This window comes from Rhipicephalus sanguineus, chromosome 6 (assembly GCF_013339695.2).
Source record: "Rhipicephalus sanguineus isolate Rsan-2018 chromosome 6, BIME_Rsan_1.4, whole genome shotgun sequence".
NCBI lineage: Eukaryota > Metazoa > Arthropoda > Arachnida > Ixodida > Ixodidae > Rhipicephalus > Rhipicephalus sanguineus.
The window spans coordinates 139,887,337-139,901,692 of NC_051181.1; the positions used below are offsets into that span (position 1 = coordinate 139,887,337).

Sequence of the window (14,356 nt, forward strand, 5' to 3'; positions counted from 1 at the left end):
CTGTGTTGCACGAGCGTTAGCCCGAAACACTCAGGTGGCAACATTCGAGGCTGGAACCGAAGCATCCTTGCTCTCGACGCTTCCCTTGCGGCTACCGTGGCGGCTACCTTGGTTGATACTACCCTTGCGGCTACCAGGGCGGCTACCTTGGCTGACGCTACCCTTGAGGCTACCAGGGCGGCTACCCTGGCTGACGCTACCCTTGCGGCTGCCAGGGTGGCTACCTTGGCTGACGCTAGGCTTCCGGCTACCAGGGCGGCTACCCTGACTGTGCTCGGGCTCGTGAGCAGGTGGTTCCGGCTCCTCTACGGCAGGTTCTTCGTTTTCGCGCGCTTGTGCTTCGGAGCCGTGCTTCTTCACGCTGGGTGCCTGTTTGGGGGACTCCTTGGCCCCGGAGTCCTTGCCGGTCTTGTCGATGGGCTTGGGTTTCTCGCCCGGCGCTGCTTCGTCATCACCGTGGAAGTTCTTGATGCGCTTGCAGTAGTAGGTCATGACGCACTGAAAGAAGGTGCTCAAGCACAGCATGAGCGTCGTGAAGCCGTTGATCAGGTAGCGCATCTTGGGCAGGTCGTAGATCCAGCACGCGCCGCGTTCACCGCATCGGTCCTCCCACACGATGCACGAGGCGTCCGTCAGGGCGCCGTAGATGAGCGGGTACGGGATGAAAGCTGCGTTGGAGAGAGAGGCAAGCCACGACGTGAAAACTGACAATGCTTCTAGCTGTGCCACACGGGCACAGATAATGACATTAACTTCCTAATGCCTTAAGATTTAGGGTAATCAAAAGGCATTCGCCTTAATGCCATTCGTCACTTAATCTCGTCACTGGAACCCATTCGTCTGAGAAATGCCCACTCTCGACACCAAAGCTTGCTCACTGCGGTGCACATAAAACATATGAAATAGCATCTATCATATAAAAAATATTTTATACATGACTTTTAACGAGTCGCATGTTATTTCCCAGTTGAAGTATAGCGAAATTCACTTCAGAATTGCAACGGCTTCGACATGTAGCCGTCATGTGAGATTTCGGGCTTCGGATTCAACTTATAATGACCGAAGTGGTTGGGGTCAGTTTCAACGCTACAGTAGACAGGAACAAACTCAAGCTAATGGAACCATAGTATCCTTACTTGTACATTTCACTATTCCCAAAAGCAGATTAGAGTTGTCAAAGGGCGTGTTTATATCGTATTGTTATCCTGAAATTGTTCATTTCAGAAGTCCCTGTTATCGACATCATCTGGTCAAATGCCGTTACATTTTCGCGTGTGAAAGCACCGCCGAAAAAATAATGCCATTCAGGAACTGAATGCCTTAATTACCGAATATTAATGAGAACTAACAGACAATAATGCCAAGGAAAGTATAGGGGACGTTGTTAGTTTAACAAAGAAAAAACGAGCCCTTAAAATTTCCACTTCTTTCCTTAATTACCGAATGAGATTTCTTGTCCCCGTGGGGCACGGGAACTCGTTACACAGGTCATTCGTTGTAAGGATCGCGCACTGTGATGGTCGCAATATAGCCGAGACCACAGGAGTCGTTTGCATGGGGGAAGGAACGCTAGGTTAGGTTAGGTTAGGCCTCCGCGATTCGCACCGGCAGTGGCGCGCTGCCGGAGCTAATTGCGGAGGCCACGCTTTAGCTAACGTTATTAGGAGAGCACAGGCGAAAGCGCACGCTCTCGTGAGACATTCACGAAATTAATTTGACGTTGTGAACCCGCCGTGATAGCTAATTATAATAATAATATCTGGGGTTTAACGTCCCGAAACCACGATATGATTATGAGAGACGCCGTAGTGAAGGGCTCCGGAAATTTCGACCTCCTGTGCACCTAAATCTGAGTACACGGGCCTCAAACATTTTCGCCTCCATCGAAAATGCAGCCGCCGCGGTGATAGCTAATTATAAAGCCCGTAAGGTGTGGTGCTGATGAGCTTCAGGGCACGGGTTCGATTCCCGGCCCCGGCGGCCGCGTTTTAATGGAGTTGAGATACGAAGAACAACCACGTGCTTACATTTACGTGCACGTTAAGCAACCCTAAACGGTTGAAAAAAAATAAGATAACCGGATTCCCCCAATACGGCGTGTTTCGTAATCATATCGAGGTAATGGCGCGTGAAGCCCTAGTAATTATTCTTATTATTTGACGTTCTCACTCGATTACGTTGTAATGTATTCTCATAATTTTTATTCTCCACGATCGACTTCCGGCAGTCGAGGAATTAGGGGTGGCGGCGACTTACAAGAAGAGTTTCACAGTTAAAGAGAACGCTGCCATATCAATCTGAATGAATTAATCGCGAGGCAGCAGAGAACACCCTACACCTCTTAACACAGAAAAACAGACGAATTGAACGCTTATTATATCTGGCTTAATTAATCGAGAGGCCGGAAAGAACACTTACTCCTTACAGAGAACGTTCACTGTCAAAAAAATACACTTCAATATGTTCAGAAATGAAATTACGGAGCTATATACCAGCCCGCAAACAAAGGACAAATTAATCGACCAATCAAAGAACGAGAACCAGCCCATACCAAGCATTCGAGCAGAATTACTTTCATGCTCCTGCCTCCATATTCCCTCTTTTAAAATAAAGCATTCGCCTAATTAAATATGCACACCTTTCTTTCTGCCTCTGTCTCGCCCTCTCTTTGTTTATTTCGTGGTGTTTAGGGCATAATGACGCGTGAATAGGACTGGTGAAGAAAATATTGATTACTCACCAAACAAGGTCAAAGTAAGCATGTAGGTTGTGAATGCCAGGCTTTTGTCTCTCGGTTCTATGCACCTATGACAAATAAATGCTTCCTTTTAGAAATGAACCGCAGCAAATCATAACTCCGCCTAAGTTGGTAACAATTGCCAATGAAGCAAAAATTCACGTTTTCCCGTGATACGTACTGGTAATTTGAAATAACCGCTATCTGAGGCAAATTCAATTATTTAGGGCTGTTTAAAGGCCACCTGCGGTTTTGCCGAGTTTGTTCTAAATGAATAAGTGTATACACTGCAGCAACCTTGGCATAGCCGCGTGGCTATATAGTAAATGTATTGTAGTTTGAATGATAGCAGACTCTGAAAGCTTATATGCATGAAGCTTTCCTCGCTGTAAGTCGTTTGGGATTCCACAAAAAATGCGAGGCATCAGACGACTAAAGAACGATGACAGAAACAATAGAACAGAGAGGCGCGATTAACGCGCGTTCTTCTTGGTGGTTGTAAGATTCCACTAGAGTTCGACTTTTCTCTGCGTATTACGCTTGCACTAGCAATAATTACAAAGTAAAATAACTGCATTTATCGAAAAAATAATAATTACTTTCTTTTCTGACACTTTCTTGCGTTCTTTCTTACGGCATGAAATGTCGAGGGCCGTAGTTCTGGTCGTTGCTTTAGTCCTTCGCACTTATCCCAACTGTACACCAAAACGGGAAAGATTACTTGCGCCTGAACAGCTCGGGAATCACATGACCGGAACGGAAACGTCACAAACGACGTCATACCACCGACGTAGATCTTGAACGAAAGGCAAGGCTCTGCCTGGCGTACGTTGCATAATTAAGTATCGCTATTTTACCACTTTCTGTGGTTGGCCCGTGTCACTGGGGTCCAGCAACGTGCGCCGCTTTCCGGTGTTTACTATTTTGCCATAACTACACGTACCATTTGAATTTATTTGTATTCACTTACATTCTCTGTAATTATTTGCCTTGTAGTTCAATACTAACCACTTCTGTTAAAACACGGATCCCTGGCACAACCCTTCAAAGGGCTATGGGGTCCTACTTGTATAATAATAACCGTTAATTACACGTATAAAATAAATAAACTGTCTGATTAATTACTTAATTAAGTGATTGATTGATTGATTGATTGAATGATTGATTGATTGATTGATTGATTGATTGATTGGTTGATTGATTGATTGATTGATACTCTCAGAGCCAGGGTCGGCAGCGACGCGCTGCTCTAGCAATGACGGCAGATGTTCAGGCGAAGATGGAAGGTTGAAAAGATGAAAAATTCATGAGCACGAGGTGTCACTGGAGCCGACGTTTCGACAAGCGGATTTGTCTTCTTAGCAGTTGCAGCCTTGAAGAAGACAAGTCCGCTCGTCGAAACGTCAGCTCCAGTGACACCCCTTGTTCATGAATTTTTCATCTCTAACAATGACTTAATACGTGACGTCCCCGCTCAGGTCACGTGGCCGCGAGTTGTTGAAGTGCAAATTGTCTGCTTCAACCAAAAAATTGTTCAGCGCTTCTAAATGGCAGCCACCTTTTGCCAGGGATTGAGGGAATACGTGGAAGAAACGACAACTGCGTTCGGACTCTCCTTATCGCATTCTTGCCGCTCAAGGCTTTCTTTTGTACCTCTTTCGTGATCATGTTTTAAGAACGACTAGTCTCGAGCCCAGTTATCACCTCTCGGCGCGGCCAGCATAGGGACTACGCTTTCGGTTCCGTCACAACCGAGTGCTATCGAACACTGCAGCGACAAGCGCGCGTTAATTAAGAACAGTTCGAAATTAATGGCGGTCGTTCCTTCCGCGTGCTCCAGCATCTTCCGGCAAAACATGACAAGCCCATAAGCGCTGCGAGTTCATGAGTTCTGGTTTACACAGTCCGCCACAAATTACGTCAGTGTCGTGGACAGGCGTGCGTGGGTCCGATAAAGCGAAGTTGCGAAAACGTCCAGCCGAGGAACGTTGCAAGCCTCAGGGGTGGGGATGCAGCAAACAGGAAACGTTGCTTTAGTCGAAACGGCGCCTAAAGCATCGCCATTTCACGTGTGCTCCCTTGTCTGGTTACTATACGTTCCAAAAAAGATGGGCAAGTCCAGATTTTTTTCGGAAGACCCTGAATACTGGGGCAGAGGCGCACCTTAGAAGCAGAAGAGTTGTTCCAACGATGGTTGTTCCTTGCACTACGTGAACGATGAAGTTGATCGCAGCGAACAGAAACATCGAGGAGCGGCATTGCTGACTGCATCTTGTGGGGGCAACGCCTCCCATGGTGAAGTTCGTGAAGGGCTCGGGAATCAGGCATCGGCAGTCACCGTACTCCTGCGGAAATTGATGTAAGCGTTTTTACTGGTATTATTTTCTAAAGATATGGGTGTGTACGAACTGTGGCGGTTGAATTCATCGTTTATTCATGCATTCATTGATATTGTAAGCTCGTATAATTGCTATAGGAGGGAAGTATAATGCATTGGCTACCATAGGCGTCGGCAGGATTTTGTCTTGGGAAGGGGGCGGGATGGGGATGGGGGGCGTGGTTGTAAAGCCTTGTTGCATCACGGTGGAGGGCAGGGGGAACACTGGTGTGACTTAGGTTGGGGGAGGGAGGGAAGCAAGCGTCCCTCTTGTACCCCCCTGCTGACGCCCATGTTGGCTACTGTTGTTATATTCGACGCCGACACTTTTCGCGTTTTATGAGACGTAGCCCTTACCTCGTTAACTAGAAGGCCGCGTGGGCAGCCGGCAAAGCAGGCCGAGAAGTATTGCTTTCTTGTCGCCATGTCGCAAACCGGGTGATATACGCTCGTGCTGCAGTCACACTCCTCATTGCATTCATTGCGAATAGTCAGCCTTTGTGAGAAAACGAGAGGAGGAAAGATCAGAAGCGTATGTTTATGCTACCGGATGGGTGTAAGTAAAAACATCGTACTGAAACACAAACGCCTCAGTATCGTGGGGAATTGGACAGGCTAGTACATTACCGAACTGGTAGTGCGATTCTCGGGGCGTACTTGTTAAACACCGCAATGACATTGACAGCAAACCGTAGCTTTCTGATTGCATACAGTGCGAGGCAAATACGTAGAACAACGCCAGCCATTTTCCCTCACAAAGATGTATCGCTTCACCGAAATGAGAGTGAGTACTTATCCAAAATGTTAAGTAGCACCGCACATACACGCACACAAAATGTATAACAAATTTTTAGGCCCCATAAAACTGGTAATGATTGCTTGAATATTGTAACGATGGGCTAACATAAAACCAACAAAAAGTGTACTTCGTCCACGTAGCAAATGTTGAAAAACTATTGGCAAGCGGGAGAGCCGCATAAACGTAGCACGCAATCGTGTCTTCGAGACACGATTTTCAGGCATCGCGCAAGAGGGTGCATTTTTTCGTTTCCTTGGCATGCAGTGTTAACGCCCTCTACGTACCGCAGCCAAAAAAAAAAGCCAGTCCCGCCGCAATGGATTACTATCATGACGATACAGCACAGTCGCAGATATCGCTGTCAGAATCGCTGGACTGACAATTCACTCGTCGGTTTTAGCGTGCACCACGTGCAAATGACACCAGACGACACAGCTGCTGCTATGTTACACACATTGCAAGTTTGTGTACCCACGTGACTTATAACTACGTCAGACTGTACTGACACGTCACTGTGAACCCACACCCTCGGCTTCGTAACTGAAAGTGTGTTTTTTTAAAGTAATGGTATTCAAAACATTTTCAATGCGTTTCAAGGTACCACGATACTCCTTTTTGGTGTTCTCTACACTATAGTGTTCTTATTTAAAGCCACAATACGAACATTTCTAAAATTCGTGCAGCTGCTCCTTCAATAACAATTTTGGTGTTTACATGCCAAAATGACGATATAATTATGAGGCACGCCATGCTGCGATACCTCGGAAAAATTCTGGCCACCTGGGTTATTTAAGTGTGCACCTAAATCTAAGTACACGTGCATTCTTGCGTTCCCTCACACCCGTTAAAGGAAGTGTAATCTTAACTTCAAGTAATGGCGTGTAAAAATAGGTGAAGACGCAACTTGTACTTCATATACATGTGCGATAAAAAAAAATTCACAGGGTCCCTTATACATTCACCTAAAGATGACTCGAAGGTCAAAGCGATCTTCTGCTTCTCTCACTTGATGCAATGATCTTGCCCCGCCACCCTTCAACCTAGCGTGGTTTTGCATTGCCTCCAGGAGTGGAGGCACCTCACCTGCTTTTGCACTGCCTCCGTGATCTGCCCACTTTTGACCAAGCTACGATGTCATGTGATGACGGTATCATGTGACGTCACGCCAAAATTTGTGACGTCATGATGACTTCATACGATGATGCTTTTTCGCATCACTCGTCTCCGACGCCGCGGGACGCCGACGGTCAAATTTCGCAATTGATGAGGCATTTAAGGCTTTCGCCTTAATAATACAAGAAAGTAAAACACAAAACCACCAGAACGACGGCTAATTCTGGATGACGTTGGCTGTCCACTGTTGCAAGTAGCCATTCATTGCATTCATTCAATCTCAGTTCAGTATTTGCCACGAGCATATACTTAAAAAGCAACTCGTGTCGGTTCTATGGGAACTTGTTTTTTTTATGCAATAGATAGGCACTTGCAAGCGACCGAATGCTCACCTGTCGTTCGAGTCATGAGTCAGGGGGTAATGAATCGAGCTGCAGGTGATGGTCATGATTCCAAGAAACGAGAGAGCTGCGAAGGCGGCCGCGCTCGTGTTCTCCATGCCCACTACTCTTGGCGAAGGCTTCAGTAAGTGCACGAACATACTGCCCAGGCCGATGCCGATCACGTGGGAGAGGATGTTGGAAACACCTGCGTTCAGGCCATTAAAAGGATGACCCAATTCTTACAAAAAATGACTCAGATGAGTCGATATCTGAGCCAGTTGGTTCATGTTGCTTGAAGAAAAACCAGCAAAACCACGAGACACGAGGAACAAGGCAGACGCGCACAACGCTGGAACTAACAATTGCCCAGTTCTTAGTTCCAGCATTGTGTGCGTCTGCATTCTTTCTCGTGTCCAGTATTTTTGCTGGCTTTTCTTCAAGTAAAACATGATTATTAGACGAACACTAAAGAAAAAGCATAAAAGAATGACCTCTTTCGTATTTCCAAATTGCTTTTCCGCAATATCCCAATATCTTCACTCTCGCCACGTGAAGAGGCCTGGTAAGCCGGAGAGAGCGCAAAAATAAAGCACAAGTGGCCAATGGCCACCTCGAAATTGTCCCACTGATTCATCGTGACGTCAGATATTTTGACAGCGTCTGATATGACATACATAACTATTCGTCGGTAAACTAACCACATTGTATTCTAATAAAGCCAGAGACCTAAAAATCTCGAAGAATTTTGTTGAACGAACTTTCGACCGTTTTCGCACCACGCTTCATAATTTGCAAACACGACCGGTGCCAAGTAATCTACGCACGAAGCTTCTGCGTTTTTAAAGCTCAAACCTGGTGAGAGGGCGTTCGTGGCCTCCGCGATCAGTTCCGGCAACGCGCCGTTGATCGCGGAGGCCATGATCAGGTGAATGAAATTACGATGGGCTCCGAGGAGGCCACTCCGGTAGCTTATGCTGCGATTGTGCCTGCGTGTTTCGCACAAGCCTGTTATTTCTCTAAGAGAATACGGGACCAGAAGCACTCTTTCTGGCGTAAGATATTCTATGATGGATATGGTTTGTAGACTCACCGGCCAGTAGACTCGCACTAGACGCTGATTGTGCGAACTGATGCTGGGCGTACCTGGGAAATGAAAGGGCATAGCCACCTGTGGCTATGTACGCTGCCACGGAGTGAAACATTCTGAACATGTACACGGGGTTCCTCGTCAACCTTCCGAGTCCTTTTATTAACTCTGAAAAAAAAGAAGGCAAAATCAAACCCATATTTGCAATGAAGCTATGTTTCGAACAAATTAATAACGTACTCAGTATTTCAAGAGGGCTATGATGCATGTATTGGCGCCGGGCTGCGAAATCGGTGACCGGGGAGTAAGACAGCAAACACATGGCAGGTTAAAACTCGCGGCAAGAAGAGGCTGAGCATTACCGCTCTTGCTGCATGCCACAAAACGGCTACCTGATTGTTGTTGTTATCGTTGTAACGTTTATTTAAATAATAAAAGTATTCTAACCCCACCAAAACGTAGGAAGGCTTGATAGATAGATAGATAGATAGATAGATAGATAGATAGATAGATAGATAGATAGATAGATAGATAGATAGATAGATAGATAGATAGATAGATAGATAGATAGATAGATAGATAGATAGATAGATAGATAGATAGATAGATAGATAGATAGATAGATAGATAGATAGATAGATAGATAGATAGATAGATAGATAGATAGATAAATAGACAGACATGGTTAATGATCCCCTAATTACCTGATATGTCCCTCTTCACAGTCGATGATTCGACTCCCACTTGTTCCTTGTTTTTTTCGGACCCGGTGCGCATTTTCTTTGGGAACAGGAACATGGGAATCGTGCCCATCAAGATTCCCAGTGCGATGAATATATACCCGAACCACCAGGCTCCGATCCATCTAGGATCGCCGGGCTTTAATGAGGTCGTTCCTGACAAGTTGCATTGAGAGAAGCAATGAAAGAATGCACTTGTTCCATTAATACCCGCGTTGTCTCGTGCACGATGTTCCACAGGCTAAATTTGTGCCTTCGTTATTCAGTATCTCTCGCGCGATAGTCGACAAGCGCGAAAAAGCGTGCGTTCGAGAACTTTTTATATCGGTGTTAGGTGTATTGCGTTGCTTAAGGAAACCCTGCAAAACACTTTTTGAGCATGGTCAGAAAAGGCTGTCGATCGGTGGTCGAGGCTCCCGCGAACACGCAAGCGAAACATTATAGCGCTGTACGCGGCCTGGAATATACAACTATTTTTCAAAGTCAGCTAGAAATCGCTCCCTCTTCTCTATACAATTGATGCCATATACCCAAATTACTGCTTCATATACCCAAATCCACGGCCATTGACTGATTTGAGCATCGTGGGCTGCGTAGTTACCGTGGCCGCCGCGGGTTGCCGCCACGTGCCCGCATGCTCGCTCGCGATCACACGATCGACACCCAAGCATTTAAACGGCTCATCGAAACTATCCCATCATAACTACCATTATATTGTTAGCCTTTGTAATACCCACTCCCTCATGTAATATCCCAACCGGGACCTTTGAGGTAATAAAATGAATGAATGAATGAATGAATGAATGAATGAATGAATGAATGAATGAATGAATGAATGAATGAAAGTAAGCCGCGCCGGTCGCGCGTTCGAAAAAAGACAAGAAAGTAAAGTAAAAAGTTGGGCGAGTTGGTGTTGGTCCCGTGTTCTCTTTTTGTTTGTGTACTGTATTATCAGGCCCCTCTGTTTATCATGACAAGGAAGTGTTTAAAGTCATGACGCGCACTGAAGAAGGGACGCATCTTCTTGCCCCCTTGTAATCCCCCTCCTTGCGTAGGTATCAGCGCGCTCGCTGGTACGAGAGGAGAGAGAAAGCGCTTGAACCGTGCTGCAAATTCCCTGTAATTTCGCTCGTACTTGACGGATCCTAAAAATTTTTGCAGCATATGATTCGTAAATCGTCATGCGCTAATAGTGGGACAATTTCACTATAACTCAGAAAAGTCACTATAAGTCACTATAACTCAGAATTTCACTATAACCCATTTATTAAGCCTCGTTCTCACCAGCGACTAGCATGGGTCGTGCGACCAAGTTATTCGCAAAGCGACTGGTCGCAAATTGTGGCAAAAGGCCGCTGTGGTCGCAAAGCACCTACTTTGGCTCAGTCGCTCGCCGCCCGATTTTTCAGCCGCACGACTGCTGTCGCAAACCTCTGCACCAATCAAATGCGTAGGAACACGATGTCAGCTTACCTTACGGGGCAATATAAATGCAAATCATATGCTAACAGACGCGAATTCTGTGTGGCACGCAGGTGTGAACGGCGGTCTGACGAGCATAAGTGGCACGCAGCGTGAACATCGGTCGCCTCACTTCTTGGTCGCCAGTCGCAAATGGTCGCCCGGCCGGTGCTAGTCACAGGTGTGAACGAGCCTTCTACTATTTCTGAGTGGTGACCTTCGCTAAATGCAAACCCTCACTGCATCCCGGTTTGATGCCTGCATTAACATTTAACACCCAAGTCACACGTGTGATTTCGTCGACCATTTATGATTCCATTGATATTGTCCATTGATAATGTTGATGAAGGGCTTCGGAGCAACCCTAAGAACACTGTTTTAAACGTATTAGCGAACTTCTCCTCATTAATAAAAGATAGCTACAATAAGGATCTGTAGGTAGTATTTGTTGTCATGACGAAGTTGGGGGGGGGGGGGGGGGGAAGAAGCGTGAGATGTCAAAGTGGGCTGGGGAAGAGGGTTGGGGGCTAGGCAGGCGGGTGTTGTTCGACCTCGTGTAATCCTAACTATTCTACGGCGAACCAATATTTAGGGGGGAAAATAGGGGGGTCGGGAGGGTTTAGATGGCTCGTACTTTGCGAGCCATCACCCGCTTATGTCCCTGGCCTGCTGCTATTGAAGCAGGCAATTCTAACGTAAATGTGATATGTGCGACACTTGCGTTGGAATACGTGCTACACGTTTAGTTAAGCCGCACAAATTACCAAAAGGTATACCTACGCGCAAGATCTTCAGGGTACCTCAGGGTAAGAAATGCGAGGGCGAAACCCAGGACGGGTCCTATTAGACGAAACACCATGACGTAGCCTGCAGTTGCACAAACGACAAAATTAAATGGGCAAAGTCTTCTATCAAGGTGACATGTTGCTTCACAGCGCTACTATGCATCGTTTGTGATCATGTTTCCTTTAGTTTTACGTTAAATATTAGATTTTTACCTGAAACAAACGCTATGCGCCCTGCAGAGTTGCTTTGCTATAACGTTATAGCCCGTTTTCTGGCCATGACATAATGCTGATATATATTACGCATGAAATGCCTTTAGTTCCCGTTTTAGGCTGCCTTCAAGTGACCTTGGTTATGGTGCTCGACTGCTGACCCGAAAGACGCGGGATCGAATCCCGGTCGTGGCGGCCGCTTTCGATAGAGGCGAAATGCTAGAAGTCCGTGTGCTTAGATTTAGGTGCACATTAAAGAAGCCCAAATGGTCAAAATTTGCGGAGGCCTCCACTACGACGTCTCTCATAATCATATCATGGTTCAACAATTCCTACCAATTGAATCATCAAACATTGAAAGGAACTTGCGAGCTTTGTGAGGTGCCTTGTTTAGCAAAGCCAAGGTGTTTTAAATTTCCGTAAAACTTGTTGGGCTAGTTGCTACATGCTTACTCTTTTTTTTTGGTATATGCTTACGCCCTTTTCCTGTTCTGTCTCGAGTCCTCCCTTGTTGGCTACGCCTTTTTTGTAGTATGCTTTGAATTTCATCGACTTACACACTCCTTCTTCGGTTCAAATGAACGGCGTATAAGAAGTTACAAGGTGATGCTCTATTCATTAGTTTTCATCGAGGACGGTAAATTGCTAAAAAAATACTTGCGGAAAATATGAAAAGGGACACTAAATCTCACCAAAGTAGGCCGCCGTATAACTCTTCTCAACATTGTCGTCCATGTAGGTGCTACCGATGGTGTAGTACGTCGTGGTACCCAGTCCGTTCAGAAAGTTGCCCGTGAACATCATCAGGACGGGACCCACAGAGTGGCCCCAGAACCACGGCGCATCACCGCAAGCCGCGCTCGTTGAATTCGCTGGACTGCCGCAGAAGTCCATCTGCTTGACCTTCGTGCCAGAAGAGTACGTCATGTAGCGCTTGCTGGGACCGTAAACCACATAAGGCAACAGGTTGCACAACGTCCCGAGGAAGCAGCAAAACATTCCGGCGGACACCCAATTAGGCTTGCTGGTGCGCTTTAGGAAGATGATGAGCGCTATGTTGGCCAAGATGGGACTGATGTCGTCTCCGATCATGATGAAGGCCGACTGTCGACTCGACAGCGAGAACCTTCTCTCTATCGTGGACAGGGTGCCGGTCAAGTACATGCGGTAGGCCCCCTGGCAGGTGCCCAGCATGGCGAGTATGACGGCGTACCACTTGGGCGTCGCAAATGCTTGCATCCACTGCGGCCTGTAGCGGCCCGCGCCGCACAGGTAGTCCCTCGCATTGCCGGCGTCGTCGCCGCCACGTTGCGGTTCGCGCGCTGGGGGAGCGCCGTCCTTCGACGGCTGCGCGACCGCCACTTCCGTGGACAGGCTTCCGCGTGTTGCAGCAGTGTCATTGCTGCCCGCCGCGGCCGCCTTACCCTTCTGGTCGTCCATACGAAGTGGCGTGTTTTCCTTTCTTCTTTCCTCTGTGGCGCACACCCACTGCGGGGACTTAGCCAGGATTCATGTGGGCGTTAAAAAAGTCGGTTTCGTCTCAAGAGCGAAGCAATGAATGAACGAATGAACGAACGAATGAACGCTGGTGTAAGGGAATACGGGCGCTCTAGTGAGAGAGGCGGCTTTGGTACTGTCTGTCGCCTCAACGAGAAGTACAGGCGGTGAGAGCGCGGCAAGCACAAGAGTAATAATGATAACTGTCGGGGTTTAATGTCCCAAAACCACGATATGATTGGGGGACACCGTAGTGGATAGATGGATGGATGGATGGATGGATGGATGGATGGATGGAAGAAATTTATTGAGGTCGAACAGGTCGCGCTAGTTTCCTAGCCCGAAGCGGGCCGCTCCCACGTTGGGACCGCAAGGCCTAGCCTTACGGCCGCTTCGCGGCCCGTTGGACTGCCCATAACTGTCCCTCTAATGTGAGACTGCGTAGAGCTGCGTCCAACCGCTTCATTCATTCACAAAACTTTATTGAGAGTCCTGAAGCCTGGTCTCTTCAGACCGAGGCGGGCCGCGTCCACGTCGGCACCGTCAGGCCGAGCCTTGTCATTGCTGTTTTCGCCGCTGCGTAACGCGGAGGAACGCCAGAGCGTATGACTGAGATCTGTGGTGTCGGAAATTTCAACCACCTGGGGTTCTTTAACGTGCGCTTAAATCTAAGTACACGGGCCTCTAGCATTTTCGCCTCCATCAAAAATGCATCCCGCGACCTCAAGTACAAGGGTAGAAGCCGAATACTTATGCCTGTCGAGATTTCACGCGCGACCGTGCCATTTTGATCAAAGTTCGCAGTTGCTGTCCGAGAGACGCAGAACATTAAGAAGAACATACACGTACAACATGTGACGCGCGGGCGATTCTATTGATTTGGACTTTATACAGAACATGACAGCGACGCCAACGGCAAAAACTCGCCTAGAGAGTTCGTATAATTGCTATCGCAATAAAAGTAATAACGGTGAATAAATGTAATTTCCGAAGGGAGTATCCCGGTGCTCCCTTCGGTCCTACTTCAGGTGGAAGGTCTCCTCATTCCAGCAACCTGCTTGCCTTCCCAGCATCCTCAGCGCTGGCGACGAGGAGTCGTTGTTGTTCCAGGTCCTCGAAGGCTAGCTTGGCGTCACTCGTTTCGTTCAGGTCTTCGCCTTCATA

At 47.2% G+C, this 14,356-nt stretch overlaps 2 protein-coding genes across 3 annotated transcripts in view; one reads left to right on the top strand and one right to left on the bottom strand.

Annotated features, from left to right (window-relative positions):
* The window catches only part of LOC119396556 (uncharacterized), a 317,806-nt gene that overhangs the window by 169,934 nt on the left and 133,516 nt on the right, over window positions 1-14,356 (top strand). The gene's annotated exons all lie outside the window — the stretch shown is intronic.
* On the bottom strand, window positions 31-13,135 carry LOC119397595 (solute carrier organic anion transporter family member 4C1). Its single transcript, XM_049416607.1, has 8 exons — window positions 12,388-13,135; window positions 11,478-11,564; window positions 10,613-10,669; window positions 9,201-9,392; window positions 8,500-8,664; window positions 7,419-7,614; window positions 5,472-5,610; window positions 31-720 (listed from the first exon to the last, which is right to left on the bottom strand). The coding sequence occupies exons 1-8, from the start codon at window positions 13,133-13,135 to the stop codon at window positions 31-33; spliced, it is 2,274 nt and encodes a 757-aa protein (XP_049272564.1).